At 50.4% G+C, this 20,020-nt stretch overlaps 7 protein-coding genes across 7 annotated transcripts; 3 read left to right on the forward strand and 4 right to left on the reverse strand.

Moving 5' to 3' along the window:
* Positions 1-2,236: 2,236 nt before the first annotated feature.
* F5J12DRAFT_728538 (uncharacterized protein) lies at positions 2,237-4,374 on the forward strand (the record flags this gene model as incomplete). Its single annotated transcript, XM_051741892.1, has 5 exons — positions 2,237-2,542; positions 2,595-2,660; positions 2,901-3,345; positions 3,398-3,817; positions 3,872-4,374. 5 exons carry the CDS (start codon positions 2,237-2,239, stop codon positions 4,372-4,374), a joined length of 1,740 nt encoding a protein of 579 aa, XP_051594635.1.
* Positions 4,375-5,464: 1,090 nt separating this feature from the next.
* Positions 5,465-7,045, reverse strand: F5J12DRAFT_867398 (CTD kinase subunit gamma CTK3-domain-containing protein). The gene is made up of 5 exons (XM_051747059.1): positions 6,713-7,045; positions 6,532-6,631; positions 6,314-6,417; positions 6,113-6,236; positions 5,465-6,021 (listed from the first exon to the last, which is right to left on the reverse strand). Exons 1-5 carry the CDS (start codon positions 6,766-6,768, stop codon positions 5,518-5,520), a joined length of 888 nt encoding a protein of 295 aa, XP_051594636.1. The 5' UTR covers positions 6,769-7,045; the 3' UTR covers positions 5,465-5,517.
* Positions 7,046-7,059: 14 nt separating this feature from the next.
* F5J12DRAFT_867404 (farnesyltranstransferase) lies at positions 7,060-8,807 on the reverse strand. Its single transcript, XM_051747060.1, has 6 exons — positions 7,952-8,807; positions 7,831-7,897; positions 7,682-7,760; positions 7,514-7,616; positions 7,304-7,422; positions 7,060-7,238 (listed from the first exon to the last, which is right to left on the reverse strand). Exons 1-6 carry the CDS (start codon positions 8,481-8,483, stop codon positions 7,116-7,118), a joined length of 1,023 nt encoding a protein of 340 aa, XP_051594637.1. The 5' UTR covers positions 8,484-8,807; the 3' UTR covers positions 7,060-7,115.
* F5J12DRAFT_867411 (polysaccharide lyase family 14 protein) lies at positions 8,785-10,076 on the reverse strand. Its single transcript, XM_051747061.1, has 5 exons — positions 9,617-10,076; positions 9,471-9,558; positions 9,220-9,419; positions 9,046-9,159; positions 8,785-8,975 (listed from the first exon to the last, which is right to left on the reverse strand). The coding sequence occupies exons 1-5, from the start codon at positions 10,038-10,040 to the stop codon at positions 8,899-8,901; spliced, it is 903 nt and encodes a 300-aa protein (XP_051594638.1). The 5' UTR covers positions 10,041-10,076; the 3' UTR covers positions 8,785-8,898.
* Positions 10,077-11,848: 1,772 nt separating this feature from the next.
* On the forward strand, positions 11,849-14,112 carry F5J12DRAFT_728524 (cytochrome P450; the record flags this gene model as incomplete). Its single annotated transcript, XM_051741888.1, has 13 exons — positions 11,849-11,966; positions 12,017-12,114; positions 12,163-12,298; positions 12,354-12,451; positions 12,500-12,605; positions 12,665-12,737; positions 12,791-13,020; positions 13,069-13,135; positions 13,187-13,385; positions 13,442-13,608; positions 13,660-13,767; positions 13,816-13,863; positions 13,923-14,112. The coding sequence occupies 13 exons, from the start codon at positions 11,849-11,851 to the stop codon at positions 14,110-14,112; spliced, it is 1,638 nt and encodes a 545-aa protein (XP_051594639.1).
* A 549-nt stretch (positions 14,113-14,661) lies between these two features.
* F5J12DRAFT_922974 (uncharacterized protein) lies at positions 14,662-19,028 on the reverse strand (the record flags this gene model as incomplete). The annotated part of the gene is made up of 5 exons (XM_051749334.1): positions 14,662-15,259; positions 15,288-15,890; positions 15,939-18,328; positions 18,489-18,640; positions 18,913-19,028. 5 exons carry the CDS (start codon positions 19,026-19,028, stop codon positions 14,954-14,956), a joined length of 3,567 nt encoding a protein of 1,188 aa, XP_051594640.1. The 3' UTR covers positions 14,662-14,953.
* Positions 19,029-19,064: 36 nt separating this feature from the next.
* Positions 19,065-20,020, forward strand: F5J12DRAFT_972666 (CoA-transferase family III domain-containing protein; the record flags this gene model as incomplete). Its single annotated transcript, XM_051750112.1, has 6 exons — positions 19,065-19,141; positions 19,341-19,425; positions 19,451-19,503; positions 19,563-19,621; positions 19,683-19,942; positions 19,995-20,020. Coding segments are annotated over 6 exons (560 nt in total), but the record flags the coding sequence as incomplete, so codon positions are not given.

Raw genomic sequence — 20,020 nt, forward strand, 5'->3', positions numbered from 1 at the left:
ACAGCATTGGTGTTGTGCTGGAACACATTACAATGGTGCCAGAATGGCCTGCATGATGGCCTCATGGCATTGGGGATGTGCTGGCACTCATTACAAAGGTGCCAGGATGGCCTGCATGATGGACCTGTGGCATTGGGCAGTGCTGGTACACATTACAATGGTGCCAGAATGGCCTGCATGATAGGCCTCATGGTATTGGGGATGTGCTGGAACACATGGCATAGGTTCTGGGACAGCTTCCATGGCATTGGTGTTGTGCTGGAACACATTCTAATGGTGCCAGGATGGCCTGCATGATGGCCCCATGGCATTGGGGATGTGCTGGAACACATGGACCTGGTGCCAGTGCCAGCTCACAATACATCAGTGCCAGGACAGCTTCCATGATGGCCCCATGGCAGTGGCAATGTGCTGGAGCACATGGCATTGGTGCCAGCATGGCTTCCATGGCATTAGCATTGTGCCGGTTCACATTAAATCAGTGCTGGCTGGGATGGCTTCCATGGCATTAGTCCTGGGTTGGTGTTGGCCTGGCTCACATTGCATTGGTGCTGGGATGCCTTGAATGGCATTGGTATTGGGTCTGCCCAAGTGGAATTGATGCCAGGACAGCCAGCATGGCATTGGTGTTGTGCCAGCCTGTATGGCATTGGTATTGGGCCTGTTCATATTGCATTGGTGTTGGCTCAGCTCACATGGCATTCATCCCAGGATGGCCTGCATGGCATTGGTGGTGGGCTGGCCCACACGGCAATGTTGCTGGGATGGCTAGCATGGCATTGGTGTTGGGCCAGCTTGCATGACAGTGTTGCCAGGGGTGAACTCAGGGGCTGAGCCCATCCATACCTTCTGGGGACACCCAACTCTGGGCTTACCTGGGACTACTCATATTGCAGTGACTACACCCTAATCCAACAGCTGGCTTATACCCCATGATGACAATTCTAACCTCTGCCCAGTCATTCTCCATAATGACTCCCACTCTTGGGCTCAGCTGTATGCTATGGTGACACTCATTTATTGGGCTCTCCCATAGTCCATGATGACACTTACTCCCCAGCCTGCTTGTAACTGACAATGACAATTCAAACCACAGCTGCACCATTCCTCATGACAACATTTCCTCTCAGGCTCAGCTGCACTACATGGTGACACTCATCAGTTGGGCTCTCCCATACTACAAGGTGACAATAGGTTCATGGCTCTCATGTAACACATGTGCACAAGCCATACATGGGCTCAACCTCCACTGGCCTGTCACTGATGGCTGATTGTCAGCCTCCACTGACCATCTCATACAGTGCATGGGCTCCAGGGCAAGAGCAGTACATGCAAGAGTGGTAGGAGTGGTAGGGTGAGCAGTAGGGCAAGCAGTAGGACAGGGATGGGGTGGGCAGGTTTCAACAACTACATACTCATATGCCTGCATACTGGTCAAGTGACCAGGGAGTGGGTGGGCAGGTTTTGTATTTGCACTAGCTATGCATATAATGGCATAGTGATTTCGAGCCAAATTGTCTGAGCTATCGTTGCATATAAATGCATAGTGGAGTCATGGGCACAGGGATAGCTAGGTAGATATATGGCTGACTATGCTAATAGGTACATATGGATCAGCATATGCACGAATAGTGAATAATACTATGATAGTGTACATTTACAATGCAAATCTACTTGTTCCTATTTGCCTATATTTACGGATTACTACCTAGTCCGGCATATGGTGGTTTCTCACTGGGACTGAGTGGCAAGAGTCGTGCTATGCTCATCGCTGTCTGCAAATGCACGGGTAGCCCGCTGACTAAGCGGAGGGCGCGTGTGCGAGAAAATGAGCGTCGGGCAACTTGCAGGCTGCACGCAAGCCTTGCCCGTTCGCCGGTACTCAGTTCAATGCTACTGAAAGACACTGTACGTATGCCATGTAATTATGCACTAAATAAATGGGTATTCTGCGAAGAGACCCGCCCAAGTTTTGCTAGATGAGTGGTGTTCGGACGCGGGAAGCGGTCACGTGATCGCGACCTTTGCGCGGCAAGTTCTTACATCTGCCAAGACGCGAATATTACATAATAGGGGCAACATCCCGGGTCAACCCCCTAACCCCTCGTAACCCTTATGCTAGTGTGTCCCAAAGGTATGGGTTAAGAGGGGGTTCAACTGTAGTTGGAGACACACATTCTACGTGGATTACATCCACCCACCACCGTTCGACGAAGAGTGCGCCGTTTACTCCAACATGATTGGCAACGTCTCCCTATCCAACGACGGAGGTATAAACTACTCCTCTGACCACAACAGTCTCTTGGAGAACGACTCCTCCCGCTCCTCTCCCTACGAAGTCCCTGAGATCGAGGCCTGCCTTTACTATTTCGGTCTCCGGGGCCCCAGGCATCGCGGTCCCAAGCTGATCTTTCGGACGTCCAAGGATGCCTTCCCAGCGCCCTCGGGGCCAGAGCAACATCCTCGTCACATGAGGCTTCGGCCAGTCTATGACCACCACATACTTAGCAAGGGCGATCTGTGGCCCACGATTCGTTCCGAGGTTCGTGACCCCCTCGAAGCGCAACAATCTGCGGACTGACATTCGTTCCCAGGTTGTCAGACTTCTCGACCGGCGAAACATCCAGCTCTCATCTGTCGACCTTGTTCGTTTCAGCTGGGTTAAGCACGACGAGGAGAATGAAGAGGACGAAGATGACGAGGAGAAAGAGGACGACGAAGATGACGAGGAGAAAGAGGACGACGAAGATGACGAGGAGAAAGAGGACGACGAGGATGACGAGGAGAAAGAGGACGACGAAGATGACGAGGAGAAAGAGGACGACGAAGATGACGAGGAGAAAGAGGACGACGAGGATGACGAGGAGAAAGAGGACGACGAGGATGACGAGGAGAATGAGGACGACGAAAATGACGGGGGCGACGGGTACGACTCCGACATCGGGTTTTTGCCATCCAGGACAGTGGTTACCACACCCGTCACGATTTGGGTGGGAGTCTTGCCCGATACTCTTACCGGCGAGGTGGCATTCAAATCTTCCAACGACATCCTCGATCTCCTCAAGGAGCATGGCATTTTCGATGTCGATGTTGCGTACCGTGAGTCAGTGGCTAAGGGTTCCAGTGGTCCTGAACTGTTCGCACCCGTCTGGGATTTCGATCCCCTCAAGGCCGTCATCGATCCCGTGACTACGTCACTTAGCCTGCCTATTGCTGGCTTCGAGACGCTCTATAGCCAGGGAAAATTGGGTTTCTACTTCAGAGTGGGTCACAATCTGTACGCCGTCACGGCCCGCCACGTCCTGTTCCCTGAAAACGAAGGTAATAATGCATACTCCTACGTCGGTACGTTCTTTTCCCCGAAAAGATGAGCGCAATTCTGACCACACCTACAAAGCCGGGCCCAAGAAGGAGGTCGTCCTCATGGGCAGCAAAGATTTTAACGACTTCCTCGCGTCTATCCAGGACCATTTCGACATCATGCACCACACGGTTGGTATCTTGGAGCGGCGCGCTACTACGTTAACTGCTAGGGCGGAGGGCGATGGCCCTACCGCCAAGCAGGCGGCAAGGGAGCTGGAGGTGACTCGACGCCAGCTGCCCAAGACACGAGAGGCGATTGAGGCGCTCAAGAATTTCTTTGTGAAGATGAAGACGGAGTGGACGAGCCCGAAGGACCGGATCATTGGACACGTCGTCTGGGCACCTCCCGTCAGTGTCCATCCCGCCCCTCACAGTTATACGATGGATGTTTGCGTCATCGAGCTCGACAAGAAGAAGTTCTTGAAAAACTTCAGAGGCAACGTGCTCGACTTAGGTGCGTGCTGATCCATCTAGCTAAAGGCGTTTAATCTAACTGTTTATATTCCAGGCCCTGAGATCCAACCCGGCAAGTTTATGAGCTTGATGTACCCTCCCGTCGATTCGCCGTCCGACTTCGATTATCCAGTCGATCGTCTCCTCAAGCTCCGAGGCATTCTCTCCGCAGAAGAGATACGCACGCCGAATAACAAAGACCACAAAGGCGACCCCATGCGATACGTTATAAAACGCGGTCTCACCACGCTCACCACGATTGGCTGTTTGAATGGATTTGAGTCTCATGTTCGCCGCTACTTTGCCCTAGGCAGCCGCGATTCGGTAGAAACAGCAGTCTACCCCTATGATACCATCTCCGGTCCGTTCTCTAGGGGCGGGGACTCTGGGTCCATCATCGTCGACGCCCTTGGCAAGTTCGTCGCCCTCCTCACCGGTGGCACGGGACCAACCGATTCCTCCGAAATCACGTTTGGGACGCCAATGCACTGGCTCTGGGACATCATCAAGACTCAGTTCCCCGGTGCCGACCTCTATTTCGATGCCGACGACAACTAGGTTCGTCTCTCCCTTCTGCCTCATCCTTTCGTAATCTACTAGTTGGTTGTTGGAGCGGACGGATGCTTTAACTGGTGAACCGCTGCTTTGGTTCGTTTCTCTCCCCTTCCTCGTTCTTTCGTACTTACAACGAACGACCTTGACGTCCAGGCCCTGGATTCGGGCTCGTCATCCAGGTATGTCTAGTTCTTTTCCCGTTGTCCGTGCCGTGCAATTAGTAACGTTCGTCGACGGTTTAGGCCTTGGACTCATGGATTCGTCGCGTCGATTATTGTAGCTTCTCGTTGTCGGACACTCCCAACTTCCATGTACTATCTATCTCCCTCCCGACTCGTATGTTTCTCCCTCCCCTACCCCAACTCACTTGACTCTCCCCTCGTACAAACCCCACTCAGTTGTTACTCCCTCTATGCCAATTGGATATTATCGTTGATGTTGTTTAAATGGCGCGTGATAAGTCATGTTTTTGCTGGCCAGCCTGCACGTGCAACACCCCCACAACAATGATGAATGTGCAAAACAGCCAATCATGTTCGCCTCCGCCCGCAGTGTTAGCACTTCTACGAGGGGGATGACTCACCAACATTGATAATTCAAAGGTGCCAGGCTCTGGGACTTCGTAACGCGATATGAAGAACATAGAGTGGGAATACAAAACAACTGAAGACCAAGGCTCAAACGCTCATCAGAGAGAGACGGTTGTCTCGTAACGCATGCCAATTGGCCGCCACCTAGAACTTGTATGCATCTACCTGTGGTGTTTGAATTGATACGAAAAGTTGCTCACCGACGTTGATAATTCGAAGGTGCTCGAGCTCTGTCAGCACTGGTACATACGGTGCGAACACGGCTACTCACTATCGGGCCATGAAGTTAAGCAAAATTCAGTTGCCTGGAGTTTTCTTGATGCACCGGCAGAAACTAGCAACTAAGAATACTCTAATCGCGCCGCTGCACACTCGAGCAAGCGTGCTCACGCTGCCGAGGTGCTCAGTGTTGAGAGGTGTTACATCCGTTTGATCGGGTTGCAGTCGGTCCAGCCACAACAGCACATCACTAGTGCCCACAATCGGAGGTCCACCACAGGTCGAAAGTATGACTGACAGAGCCAGATTTTCGTTTGAAGACTCGAGTGAGCACATCCTATGATAAATCCATAGGCTCTTCCCCGCCACCTTCATCGACCGAGCCCATCCCGCCAGAGCCCTTCCTACGCAAATGCGGATAACACAACTCCCTCTCTTCCATAACGACCTCCACATCATCCTCATTCCAGTCGCTCGTCGTCTCCCACTCATTTTCGAACTCGATGTCCAGCGCAACTTCTGCATTCTCCGCATCGCTCAGAGGTAGAAAGGATGCGAGCCCGTAGGGGTTATACGCAATCGCATGTCCGGGTACAGTTGAAGATTGCGCTTGTGTTTGCACCCAGCGCTTCTCACGTAGCCGTTTGTGTCGTTCACGATCTTCTTCCATACGCTTGACTATGTCTCCTCGTGAAAGATGAGCTTCCGCATTTTTGTTTGTTGCGGTCGAGCCAGTGCCGGAAGCCACGGTAGCTTGGCTTTGGCGTGTGATGAGGATTTGCATGACTTGGTCTACCTTTTGAGGATCTATCACCCGCTTCGTGCGCCAATTTTGAAGGATCTGTGACGGCGCGTGAGTAATTGCATGAGCAAACCGAGCCCTCGGAAATCACGCAAGACCCTCGTCGTACAGCGAGGATCGGGAAGCTCACTTGTTTAGTGCTAGTAAGGTTCGGTAGACCTTGTCTGCCTACTGGTACCACACACTCTACGATCTGTGCAAGGTCTCGAGCGACATAATCGACGTAAAACGCGTGGTTCGCCTGTTTCGCCTGCCTGTTACAAAGTCCCAGTCAGTAAGTTATTCCAACGATGAGAAACCAAGGAAGCTCAGAACATGGAAAGGGACTCACGAAGACGATTCAACGGGCTGGGGTTGATGGGATTTAGCTAGTAGGGACGTTTCACATAGGGAGTCTAAGAAATATAGAATATTGACACGATGGTTTATCGAGCCCTGTGAACGAGCATAAAGGGATAATAAGCACTAATGTTTGACATAGCCTGGACTGGTTCGTCCCCATTCATCAAGGAACCAAGGTAGAAGAGAAGGAATTGCAGCGTTACGTGCCTTCTGACATTCCTCCATGATGCATTCCCATAAATCCTCCCCGCATTTTGCGAAATACTTGAGTGCATAACTGACGACCTTTTGGATGGATTGTTGCGTGCTACATGTCAAATACCCCATTCAACGGAAGGTAAAGTGATCTTTAATGGCCGCCGTCGTTGACCCAGTCAGAGACACTCACGCGCTGAGCTTGCGCAACAAGCCAAGGAATTGCATGCGCACTTCGAACGGATCCATTTGAACGTCTTGGGAACGACGGTTGTCCCAAGAAGGCGTCAACAAACAGACGTTCGACTATGAAAGGGCGATGGAAGTGGACTCGGCACTAGTGGATGATGGTCGGACTGAAACTGAGCGGTACGGCGACGGCGCGCCGGTCCACATCCAGTTTGGCACCAGTGAGAAGTATAGGATAACACAACGGTCAATCATCGAAAATCTCAACTTGGGACCTGCGATGCGACGTAGACCGTCCATCATTGGAAACGGACAGGAGACGGGTCACAACTCAACGCTGAGGTGGAAAATCCAATCTGAGTCGAATGTATTGTTGACTACTCTCCATATCATAAAAATATCTACCACTAAAGCACGCTGGAACTACTTTCCGTTGTCCCTGCAGCACCGACGTCCATTGGTACATGCAACGCATCCAAAATGCCTTCGAGCTGGTCGTTTCCGCCTAACCTGGCTATTTCCGCACGGACCTGTCACAGTAGGGCGATAAAATTAGCTGTGGGTGAGGACCGGAACCGTTCGAATGGCATCGAACCTGTTGTTCCAGCGAACTTGTCACGTTGAGCGTGTAATCAAATGAAGAAGTTTTGTAGCGGAGGTGGTCGATGGTATGGTGTTTCAAGGTGGGCGTCGTGGGCCGCTTCTGAAGAACATCTACGAGAGGCGCGGGATATAAGTGTGGTCCGCAAGGACGACGTGGAGGTAGAGCACGCCCTCGCTCCGGAAGATGAACATTAGTACGCACTCAGTATAACGCGGTTCTTTTCATCTGCTCGCACGCCGTGAACGATGGGAAAAGAGAACTTTCCCTCAGTAAGATCTTCCGCAAAGCCTTTGTTATTCGAGTACTAAGTTTTGGGGGAGGCCAAGGGCCACGAGTCAGTTAATGGCGGTCGTAGAGGAAGGGACGAACCTCTGTACTCTGAAGGTTCATATAGTCATCGCGGATCTGGAAGTACACTCCAAAAAGGTTCACCAAAGGCACATAGTCACTTCATCCAGTCAAAAAAGTTGACTCTGAATCGTATAATCAATACGCGATCGGTAACTGAGAGGGCTTACACGTCAACGTTGGTCGTTGCACAAGCCATCATGAGTTTGATGGCAATTCTGAACAAACCACCGGTCTCTAGCACGTAAACTTCAGCATGATGACAGTACGGAAGAGAACTAAATCCTCAACTGTTGTTGACCATGGAGATATACTCTTGCTCCGTCGGGCATTGCAACGAATCCCTCCAAAAGATCTCAAGACCCTGTCCTCGATGAAGTGCAAGCAACTCTTCCGTTACGACGAGGTCCAAGTCCTTGTTTGCCACTACCCTGACTTCGTCGCCCTTGGGGTCATGGTTCCTTAATATCGCCAACTCCTTGTACGCCAAGAAATACACATAGTTGGCAGTATTGATCGTCTGCGGGATACCATATATTCGATGGGCCACTGGTTGACCCCTCCGGAGTTGTGCTCCGTCCTCGATGTCATCCACCATCAAACTAGCGCTATGCAACATTCGCACGACGCGCGATATGACATCGAGTTGCTCGCGAGGAACTGAGAGCCATTTGTTGAAAGCTTCGATGAGTAACGTGCGGATTTCTTTTCCAGGTTTTGAGGTGATGTAGGTGTATGGTTCCAGTATCACCCTCTCAGATGACTCTGGCCAGAAGGCAGGTTCTTGTATAGGAGAGAGTAAGTTGGATATGTCGAGCGGCATGAAGATTTGCTTGAAGGAATACGACTGGATGAAGTTCTAATATATAGTGTTTCAAAGGAGGTATTTACTGCGCCCCCCCGCTGCGGCTGCAGCTATTCCGGTGGAGCTTCGATGAGATGCTAGTGTGACTCAGGAATAACTGGGCTACACGTGAAACTCGCCCGAAAGAAATGCAAGCGACTGCCAGATTCCCCCGGTTAAAGTCAAGTTGTGGGCGATCGCAGAAGAAGATCGGACGCTGTTGTTTTAGTTGTTCATTTTACTATCACCATCAACCCCTGGGAAAGTACGAAGTTACTGATCGACGATCAGCTGAGCACTGGAATTCAATCTATCGTACATGTATGGCTCCTCATGTCCTTGTACATATTCAACAACCCTTCTGAAACGAGTATACTAACCGTTAGTTGGCACCTTAGTGCACGATGACACCTGAGACATCTGCAAACCAAGCATGCTGGTCCTTAGGGGAAGCCCAATCGGGTGTATGACCTGGGATGTAATGCAGTCAGATACGAGTCCATGTAAGACACCCATTCATGGTGTCCACCGATATCCTCACCTCCGAAGAATGTCTGAAAATGCATTCCTTTGATATGCGACTCTTCGTCTACCCGCAATACAAGACCCCTGGCATGAATCACGCAGTCGCCATTGATCCATACTTGCACTTCGCCTCGTATTTGCATAACCTGGATGAGCGTCGCAGCAAAGGAGTTGGAGCTGGCGGGCTCACCATTAGCTTCACCAACCGTGTTGAGTTTGACGCGTTCCGCGATGGTCGTCCAGACTCCAGGCTCATATGTCCACGCACCCTTCCCGACAGAAATACCGTAGTCACTGTTCGTCTTTGAAAAGGGGGGCACCGCAAGGAGTGCACTCTTATTGGTTTCATTTAGAGGTGTATAAGCATAGAGCTCTCCCATGCCGTTCTCTCTGCGATAAGTATCACGCGATCCGAACCATGGTTTGCAGTAACACACGCACCTCCACATAAGGCGAAGATTAAAGCACTTGCACCTATCGTGCTGGCGGCCTCCGGAGCATCTGTAGGCGAGTTCGCCGACGCCCCCGTCTATGAAAGGTCATCGACCCAGTTCAAAACACTTCACCCGATTGGTCATTCTACGTACACGCCCCGGGGAGCTTCCCACCCTTGACCCACTCCCAATCCTTCTGCAACATCATCCGGTAGCTGAACACGGCTTCCCCGGCACCTCTCTCCAGTGCATTAGAAAATGTCTTAGGTCCAGCGAGGTAGAAGCCTAAGCCCCCAGGTAACGGCGTCTTAGGGCTGCAACTTCCCTTGGGATACCGTGCCTCCCAAGCCAACTGCGGCTCTGGATGGGAGGAGGGTCGAATAGGTGGAGGGGGGCATACTACATTGTGAGTTAGTTTCCCTGTATTCTTGTGAATACCAAGAGCAGAATCAGAGAGTGTGGCATTCATCAGATTGGGTAGTGCTGGCGCAGAAGGACATGTAGTAAATCCAAGGACAAAGTCTTGGATTGGGAACAGGGTGTCTTTAAATCGGTGGTCAGTAGAGGTGGACGACATGATTGAGTTGATTTGCCCTTTGTTGTTCAGTAGTGGTTAGTATATAAACAGATACGCTCGGAGGAATGACGTCATTCCGAAGGCGGATCTGTGGGAGGCTCTCGGAGCCCCTATTCCGTCTCTTACAATCAGTACTCTCATTCACTTTGCTCTCCGGACTCATGGATTTAAAGCTGGATAAGGCTTCTGTTCATTGTAGGTATTAGTTCTAGACCAGATGTTCCACTCAGAATGGTTGTCCAATAAGCGTCCATTGCAAGTAGTTAACTGGTAATGACTTTTCCGAGGACTTACTAGCCGTTGAGCACAGCTCAGAAATCTATCTGTGGCATTCAACTAGGATCTGTGCACCATGAAAGCATGGTTCTCTTTGAAACTATGAGTGTACCCGACAACCGGAATGATCTGGACAGTGGTGTACACCTGTCGTCCATACTAACCCATCGTTCACTTCCGTTCTGCTGGATCTTCTGAAGGACGATCGGAAATAAATCAGCTTTGATGGCAGTACATAGTATGGAATACTAGACAGTGTTGGAACCTAGGTATGTTACATGGGAAGGTACAAAACATGACGATTGACATGGGAATATCAGTGCTGTCATATGTAGTCCATGTTGATCTCACAGTTTGTCTTGCGCGTTTTCTAATCTTTTACTTGACAATCTTTCGAACCAGTACTCGACCCTCTTGCACCTGGAGCGCGCAGACAAAGCTGCCACAGGAGTATGCGTATACTCGAACCTGTGAGCTCATACACTGTTATGTACTAACTCATTCGCGTTTTTAAGCCTTGTTCTTTGTCCCAGAACTTTTGTCACCACACGTGCCCCGGGCCAGCAGGAAGCAAATTGCGTGAGTATATTCTGCATAAATGTGTGACTAAGCAACGGCGACCAACTTCGGTTACACAATGACCCGACTCACCTCATCCACACAGCGTCATCGAAATTCAGGCCATCTTGGTGGAAATTGTCAGCAAGTTCGAGGCTTCCCTGACTGAGGAAGCTGAGAGAATTCGTCGGGAGCCATGTGTGCTGATGGCCCAGGGATTCGATTACCGCTCGCTATATCGGTCTCTCCCTGGGAACAGGAAGCGCGAAGTAATTGATCTACCAAAGGTGCGCTGCTAGCTACACCCTCGAGCGCTCGTTGTGTTCGTCCCTCTTGACGGAAGATTGTTAAGGAGTATCGTGCAGTTTGCTATTCCCAGTTTTTTTTGATAATAACCTCGTCTGGTCGCGTTGTAAGATGTTTCAACGTCCATCGATGTACGTATCTCGCGTATAAGAAATACCGTGGTATGTGCCAACTAATATGAGATCCAGATTCACGGCTTCTTTCCGCATGGGACTGGCGCACGCTGGGTTGTACATACATGGGAGCCGGTAAGACGGTGGAGACCGTCGTCAGTGGCACACGATTGAATAATGTCACATTTGCCTCGTCATCGCATCTGACTCGAACGTGTCAGCTTGCATGCCATATCCACTGGATAGAAGCGTTCGTCGCAACCATCAGGTTTGATCGGTTTTGACTTTTTAGGACAGCTTACCCCTAACTATTAGTCAAGCACTATGACACACACTACAAAGGAAGACTATATGTCAATGATCTTTACAGTAATTACTTCCTGACGAGTGTGTTGCTCACATTCGGTGTACCGCTTGCCATACTACCGACTCCCGGCACCCAATGTTGGTGAGTAATTCATCATAACAATGCGAATACCGTGAATGGATGCGTACAGATTCATATGGTATATAAACGACGCTGCGTTCTGGAGGGACTGCTCATCAGCTTCTCAGATGGATCACTACTTGACTCCCCTGTGCCTTTCCCTCGTCTTATATGCTATCTACAGGCGTTACACCAGAATGTCTCTTTCTCGGGTGCGCGGACCTAAGCCCACATCGTTCCTTTTTGGTGAGTGTACCATTCACTCGGTTATCCCCATCCTGAGTTGTACTGCACAGGGAACCTTCCTGAATTGTACCAGGGCATGGCCGGTGAAGCAGAGTTCCGTTGGAAAAACCTCTACGGCAATGTCATCCGAGTCAAAGGCATCCTTGGCGTAGGTATGCTGCTACTTTATGCGAGGTTTTCTTATCTTCCTTCATAGGAGGATCAACTTGTGGTTGCTGATCCGAAAGCCTTGTCACGGATATTCGTCACTGCCGCGTATCAGTTCCCAAAAGTACCAGAACGTCGAATTCTGACGTTCATGATGCTGGGAAAGAGTGTTCTCTGGGCAGATGGTGTGTTCAAACCTGAGATCTAGCGGAAACTCATCTGACAATGCCATATCGGCAGGCGACGTCCATAAGCGACAGAGGAAGATATTGAATCCTGGCTTTGGGGGAGCTGAATCAAGGGCATTCTTAGCGGTATCACAGGCTGCTGCCCAGGCCGTAAGTCGCTTGCAATCGGATACGGCTTGAGACTGATCCATTGTTAAGATGGTCGGAAAATGGATGGAACTCGTTGAGGCTGATAATAGTGGCAAGATTGTAATGGACATCCCAAGCTGGGTCTCTCGAGCAGCTTTGGACGCCATAGGAGAAGGTATGTAAATGTAGCAATCGACTTCATGATCTGGCCTTATATTTTCAATTTCAAATCAGGTGCCTTCGACATCCGGCTGGGTAGCCTCGAGAATTCGGAGAACCCGCTGGCGAAGAATTACCAAGGGTTGTTGTACGTCGTTATACCGTCTTTCTCTGGAGGACGGGGTTGATCTTGCTGCCCAGGCTGAGCGTCTTTGGTTCCCCTTCGGCGCTACAAATCTTCATTCAGGAAGCTATCAAGTACATTCCGACATCGATCCTCGAATACTGGGTCAAGTACGCCCCCGTCTCCCGAGCCACACGTCTCCGTGAAGCGAAGAAAGTCACCACTGCCACTGCGGCAACTATGGTGACAGAGAAGGCAGAGTCTCTTTTGCAAGGGAAGGGGAGCAGGGATATTTTCTCGCTGCTTGGTGAGTGGTACGTGACTCCTATGGCATATGTAATCATCGTTTTCGTAGTCAAAGCAAACATGGACGCTGATGCGAAGAACAAACTAAGTGATGAGGAGCTATACTCTCAGATGCGGTACGTTCACAAGCCGAAGGTGGTGATTTTGTCAACTTACCACCATTGTAGCGTAATCCTCTTTGCGGGACACGAAACGACTTCAAATTCGATAGGTTGGGCCCTGCTGGAAATGTCCCGAGCTCCTGAGATACAGTCGAGACTCAGATCGGAGATAAGGCAACACGAGTCTGCCCTTCGCGCTCGTGGCGACACGCATTTCACTGCGTCCGACTTGGATAACATGCCATACTTGAATGCCGTCGTTAAGGTAAACATGCGTTTGATGTCTCGACGCAGTGATTCACCCAACGTTGGTAATTATAGGAAACTTTGCGATATCATTGTGTACTGCCTCAGGTGTTTCGCATGGCTGGTCAGGACCACGTTCTGCCACTTTCTCAACCAATTACGACGGAATCAGGCGAATTAATGCATGAGATCCTGGTTCCGAAAGGGACCCGGATCATAGCATCTGTCGCTGCATACAACCGGTTCGTGATTTCTATCATTTCCACTTGGGATATGTGCTGAAGATGTTATAGCAACAAGGACATGTGGGGTGAAGATGCCGACGTGTTCAATCCAGACCGTTGGTTAGATGGCATTGCGAAGGACAAAAAGGAAGCTGCCGTTGGTGTATACTCCAGCCTGTGAGTCCGTGTGTATATGCCTACGCATTTTGCTCACTCTCCTCCTAGGTTGACGTTTGGTGGTGGACCCCGCGCATGCCTAGGTTGGCGATTTGCGTAAGTACTGCCATGTTTCACGCGCAAGAGTATGGCTGAACAACACCTATGCGTCACAGTGTCATCGAGATCCAAGCGTTCTTGGTGGAGATTATCAACCAATTCGAAGTATCGCTCACAGAGAAGGCGATGCATATTCGACGTGAGTCCTCTCTGGTGATGGTGCCTACCATGGAGGGCGAGGTCAGTCGTGGAGTTCAATTACCACTCGCCATATCTGTCGCTCCGCGGGATGATGACGCGTACTGAGCAAGATGATGCTTTTAGCGGTGGTTCATTGCCAGCTATGCTGTAGAACGGGGGGAGCTTCGTGGGCCCGCTATCCGCGAATAATTCTGCCGTATATTGCTTTTTATTTCCTTCTTCATTTGCCTACCTCGACCTGTTGTAAGAGTTTCGTTCAACGGTGTACATAGCATATCCCCTGGACACCGTCAGGGTTATTAATGGTCTCTAATCACACTGAAATCCGATTGGAATACCAACTAGCGGCTCAGTCTTGCCATGAGGATAAGTTTATAAATCCTCGGAGATGTTATTGCGACTGAATCCTCGGGCAACAAATAACTGTAGAGCAGGCTCTGTTGTTTCGACAACAATCGATCTTGAGTAACAGCAGAAGCTATTCCACTGTTCGCCACGTGTTCCAGGGGAGCCGAGTCACTTCCGAAGATGAACCAGTCGACAGCAAGATCCCCACATGCAAGTGGTACGGAATTATCATTATCATGCTTCCAGTAATTCTTACCGTGTGCATAGGTGTACGTATGGCCATCACGAACGCCTACGATGCCCTGGATGCGTACACAACGCGGCGATACCCAAAAGTGAGAAGATCTGGGCACTACCGTCGAGGACGGCTGACAGAAACAACGATGAGATTTAAGTCCATACTATTACTTCATACCTCAGATTCGGAAAGTACCAGCACACAACATCTGACAGCGAGTCATGACAGCAAGGTAGTAAGTCTGAAAGAAAAAGGCGGCACATAGTATGGAACCAAAAGTACTGGAACCCTGAGGTATTATGGATGAATGGACTGGCATAAACATAACAGTTGACATGGGAATACCAGTGCTATCATAGCTCACGTTGACACACAGCTCGTCTTGTGCGTTTTCCAATCCTTTACTTGACAATCTTTCGAACAGTACTTGACCTTCCTGCACCTGGAGCACGCAGACAACGAAATGCCCCCTTTTCCGCACGCCGCACACCCTGTCAAGGCGGGAGGCCCAACTGGGTCGTCCATCTTCATTCCTACCTTCTCCATGTACGAGACGGCGAATAAGGGACTAATTGCTGCCCTCGTCGCGTATTTGGCAGAGACGCTGCCATACCGTTCCCTTAACACTTTCGTCCCGATGCCCATCCCGCAAGAGCACCACGGCACCTGGGTAGAGTGGAATAGAGTCATGAACGAGGTACTCGCAACTTGGCTTGTGCTTCCAAGTACGGCACCGCTCGATTAACAGAGGAAGCAAATGTCTCCATGCTTCGGATTCGTGGGCATCTGTTTTGATGGAAAGTACCTGTGTTATCTCTCTCTTCAATTTGTCCTGAATATCATTCGATCCAGGTATAATCCACGAATCAGCTACGACCGTGTGGGAGCCAATATCAAGTCGGACATCGGTAACAAGAATCGTTGCGTAGGATTCGTTCTCGACAGGGCTCCACAAGGCGAACTCAGTGTGAATGGGCCCTTGCAATCCTGTGGCAGAAATGAGAAGAGTGTGAAGAGAGTCCTTCAAATTCATCATTGTGTCAGGCGTAGTAGATCCGGGGAACGTGTTCCGGTTACGCGCTATGCGCTCTCTTTGCGAAAACATAAGTCCGACATGCGGTCCAAGCCAGTCGAATGCTTTGTGACTCCTGGAGGGTTTGAAGGATGGACAATGATCCAAATTCATGCGGTGCATACTCCAGAGCGTTGGTACGCCACAATCAAAGGTCGTTCTGAAATTCCTCGCCACGTTAGATTCTCCCTTGAAGTTGAGTGTCAGTGTCATTGGCGCAACTACCTGTTCTAACATTAATCACAGGTTGTACAAGGTGCCTACGACACTCACCTCGACGTATTTCGATCTCCGTGCTATGCGAAGCTTGGCATTTGTTGCGTCAATGGGGAGAGGGAAGGAGATGATATGTTGGTATTGGTCGACGCATAGCTTGGCTTTGTTGAGAGACACCTGTTCCACGGTGACTGTGCAACCACTAGAAAGTGATGCCTGTCCTGCAGGATCTACGACGTCGACGTGTGCAGTGAGCGACTGAATATGTGTATTGGACTCATCCATTTCCACGTGGATTGGATGTCCCCGAGTCATCGTGTCCAATTTAGGAGGTACAAGCGGGAACTCCGAGTTGACCGTGCTTTCGCTGGCTGTTGGTGCCCTTGTCAGAACATGGGCATATCGTTCATCGGTCAGAAGAGCTTTGAACAGGCACATTTCTAGCCCCAATTTTTGCGCCAAAGCCGCCGCAGGTCCCAAGGTGGAGCGTACCGCCAGGCCAACAGTTCCGCCAGACGTGTGGATGAGAGTGGTAGAAAGAACAGGGAAGGAGACAATTAATGGCGATGTGCCACTGATGCCCGCCCTGTCCTCGACGACGACTGCCACCTTATTCTCCCCCTCGCCTGATACCTCAAGCTTACCGAATGAAGCAGAAATACATGCGAAGGCATTGTGCTTAAAATCGGCTCGTATTTCACATTGCAAAATAGGCGTGCCAGCATTTGAAAGGTCGGATTGTACTTTGGCGATGGCGTAACGTGGAACCACCAGCACAACTGTTACGACTTCAGGGACCGTGCTCCACGACCTGAAAATGGGAGGGTTTTCATGAGAGCGAAGTTCCCGTACTTCCGCAGGGCTAAGCCAGGGAAGCCAGAAACCTGCGAGGTGTAGTTGACAGACCATTTCTTGATAGAAGTTCGACCCGGTGAGAAGTGTATGGTCCTGCAGAATTAATACCTCTAGATCATTGATGACTTTGTTCCAGTCGTAGCGGACTCTTGTCCTGATATGTGCGAGCAACAAGGCAAAGCTGCGGCGCGTATAATGGATAATCCCTGAGAACCGTATCTTCTGCATCAACTGAGATTTACCAAGGGACAGGATGGCCATCCGTTTTCTAAGATCCTCATCGGAGAACATCTTCAAGTATATGTCGAACAACTCTCCGGCCAATTGGTGTGGGGCAAACGAAAGTTCGCCTCCATGTAAACTGTCGGAGAGATGACCAAAATTGATATGCTTCCAAGCAAGGCGTTCATGATATTGGTTTGCAGAAGAGTTTGCAATAGACTGCATCATGGTCTCGGAGGTGTTGGAACGTGTGGTGAAACGGGATATATAGGCGGAAGGGATGACGCCTAAAAGTAGCGAGATGGTAGAGAGGTCCCCACACAAGTGGTCTAGGATACCTTGGGCAGGTGAATCACCTGCAGGCAGTAGGGCTTCAGTGTAAATTGTTGACGAGGGTGAGTTGGAGAGGAGAGGAGTAGTGACGGTGAGCAGGTTTTGCAATCCAAGATGATCAAGAAGATTAGAGGTCTCAATGACATTGAAGGAAGTCGGAGCGGGAGATGGAGTGCTTGGAGAGTATGACGCGTCATCGAGCTGTACCACTGATCGCTTCCACGGCGCGATGAATATCGGTGTGTGCGCCACGGAAGGCCTGTTAACGGAGTGAAGTGCCTGACAAAACGCAAGTGCCTCTCCAGCATACATCCGCACTACCAAGGATGCTGAGGACACACTTGTGTTCTGGACACGGCGTATGACAGCCTTGCACCAGGTACCAAATTGCTGGCGCGCAGTCCGCACGATTGTGTGGATTACCGATGGTGACTTCGTAGACAATTCAAGACCAGCAGATGCTAGAGCTTCTGCAAGATGAAAACCCGAAATGGGGTCTGTACCATAGTGCACAGCGAACTCGTTTCCGAACAAGGAGAAAGCAAAAGTAGGATTGGGGTTGTTCGCTGGTTTCACGTCTGGGGACCCGTCATCCGTGACACCGGTCGTCCAAAAACGCTTGAACTGTTCTGTAACAGCGAACAATGTTAGTGGGCCAAGGGGCCCCGCTGAACGCATAGAAGTCATTACAAGGCCGTCTTCGTGTGGCTTCCGCACGTTCTTGATACCATCCTGAAAGTTACCTTTGAACCACTTAGCTTGCTTAGCATTGAAGTTCGATGTCCCGAGCCAAAGTTTCCAGAATCGACCTATCTCCGAAAGCGTATCTGAGTTGCACATGGTGACGAAGTGCGCATAAGGACCTTGTCTCCACGATTCCAGACTTTCTGCAAGCGGAACAAGCTTGCGACATTGTTCGATCAGCAATGAGAGCGAGTTTTCGTCAAGCATCATGTGATAAAATATGTTCCAGATAGTGGCAAGTCTATCTTCAGCCCCATCATCGGCTAAGAGGGTAAAGAGTAACGTGTTTCGAGCTATTAAAAAATGGCATGGGCGAAGTAGCACTCGTTCAAATTAATTGCACATACCAAGGACGGCGGCTTCATAATCACAGCAGGTGATGTCGAGCTTGCGAGGTTCTATTGATCCCAAAGTTAGAAGCAAAAATATTCCAAGTATGACGCGAGATCATACCACTGGACGTCGAGGTATCAGCGTACACCGTGTATAAAATGTGCCTAGGGTCTCCACAGCCGAGGAGGAGCACATCCGCCTTGCATTCGGGGAGCAATTCCTCTGTGAGGCAAACAGCAGACGTGTTGCCAAGGGGATAGAAGAAATTCGACCTGGCCAGTACAAAACGTGGGACATAGTCTGGATAGAACTGGTACTGGATGTGAGTAGGAGCCAACCGCAAGTCTGGTTGTGTGGCAGCGAGCTGAACCCACCACTTTTTAAGTACAGGCTGAGTTGGAAGTTGGAACAAAGGGAACCCCAAGCGCCGCCTCGAGGCCTCCTGCTGCTTGGATTACATGGAAGGGTATGTAAGCGGGGTTCAATTGGTGACAAGGCTGAAGGGCATCATGGATCTCAGATAAGGGTATTTGCCGATACACACCCGCCCTTTTCGGTCGGGTCGATCACGGCAAGGTTACCATCACAGACGACCTGCAGACAGTCGCTCTCGCGAAGAGTGACCTTCAGCGCTTCGTCAAAGTCTGAACTCTTATTCATAAGAACCCCGGTCGGTGTGAACGGTTGCACCCCATCATGGCTTCCACTCTACTACTACGACATGCAACCAAAGCAACTCTGACTGGGGGCCCTCTTCGTCTGTTCAGTTCCCAGTAAGCACTCCCCATGTAGAGTTTGAAAGACATGGCCCACGATCAGCGGGTAGCAGTCCAAACGACCTTCCGCTGAGCGGCATACGCGTTTTGGAACTGGGACAAGTCATCGCTGGCCCGTTCTGTGGACAGCTCCTCGGGTAAACCAGCATTATTTAAAATTGAAACGCCGACGTGCTTGTCTTGACGTTCGTCCCAGGCATTTTGGGGCAGAGGTCATCAAGATAGAGCCACCCTCTGTAGGGGACCCTCTGAGAGTGTGGCGCGAACTCGACGCTGATGGTGTTAGTCCGTGGTTCCGGAGTCTAGGCAGAAAACAAGAAGAGCGTCGCTATTGATCTGAGAAAAGATGAAGGACGAGAGTTCGTGCTTCCAGTTATGTGCATGGTTAAATACCATATAATACTGATGGTGTCACCAGACTTGTGAAGTGGCTAGCGGCCAAGAGCGACGTGGTACTTGAGAATTTCAAGCCTGGAAGTAAATTATCCTTTTCCTATCGCGTGGTTACCAAAGGTACTGACTCTCTGCTTCCGATAAGCACTTGAGAAATGGGGATTGGGTCCTTCCGACCTGCATCCGCTCAATCCCTCTCTCATATTCACTCGAGTTAGTGGGTATGGTCAGACAGGACCGTGGTCTTCTCGTCCCGGTTATGCATCCGTTTGCGAAGCGGAATCTGGTTTCCGTTACATCAACGGTCTCGTGGATCCAAAGACGGATGGGCATGCTGGTCCGCCGGTTAGACCAAACATCAGCTTAGGGGACTCAGTTGCAGGGCTCCATGCCGCTTTCGGAACCGTAAGTCAAACCGACCTTGCCTGTACGGCGCAATTGCTGAGTATTCCTGCAGGTCCTGGCGTTGATGTCACGGGAAAA

This window comes from Pisolithus orientalis (genome assembly GCF_024613125.1).
Source record: "Pisolithus orientalis strain OTSU chromosome Unknown F5J12scaffold_85, whole genome shotgun sequence".
Taxonomy (NCBI): Eukaryota; Fungi; Basidiomycota; class Agaricomycetes; order Boletales; family Pisolithaceae; genus Pisolithus; species Pisolithus orientalis.

What these genes read in the sequence shown, in the direction of transcription:
- F5J12DRAFT_867411 (XM_051747061.1), bottom strand. Translation starts at nt 10,040, where the DNA reads ATGTCGTCCACCTCTACTGACCACCGATTTAAAGACACCCTGTTCCCA. An exon ending in TGGGAAGCTCCCCGGGGCGT is followed by an intron (nt 9,559 to 9,616) that starts GTACGTAGAATG and finishes GACCTTTCATAG; the next exon opens with ACGGGGGCGTCGGCGAACTC. An exon ending in AATCTTCGCCTTATGTGGAG is followed by an intron (nt 9,420 to 9,470) that starts GTGCGTGTGTTA and finishes TACTTATCGCAG; the next exon opens with AGAGAACGGCATGGGAGAGC.
- F5J12DRAFT_867404 (XM_051747060.1), bottom strand. Translation starts at nt 8,483, where the DNA reads ATGCCGCTCGACATATCCAACTTACTCTCTCCTATACAAGAACCTGCC. An exon ending in TGAACCTTCAGAGTACAGAG is followed by an intron (nt 7,617 to 7,681) that starts GTTCGTCCCTTC and finishes CCCAAAACTTAG; the next exon opens with TACTCGAATAACAAAGGCTT. An exon ending in AAAGAACCGCGTTATACTGA is followed by an intron (nt 7,423 to 7,513) that starts GTGCGTACTAAT and finishes CGCCTCTCGTAG; the next exon opens with ATGTTCTTCAGAAGCGGCCC.
- F5J12DRAFT_867398 (XM_051747059.1), bottom strand. Translation starts at nt 6,768, where the DNA reads ATGGATCCGTTCGAAGTGCGCATGCAATTCCTTGGCTTGTTGCGCAAG. An exon ending in TTGTTGCGCAAGCTCAGCGC is followed by an intron (nt 6,632 to 6,712) that starts GTGAGTGTCTCT and finishes TTTGACATGTAG; the next exon opens with CACGCAACAATCCATCCAAA. An exon ending in ACCTTACTAGCACTAAACAA is followed by an intron (nt 6,022 to 6,112) that starts GTGAGCTTCCCG and finishes GCGCCGTCACAG; the next exon opens with ATCCTTCAAAATTGGCGCAC.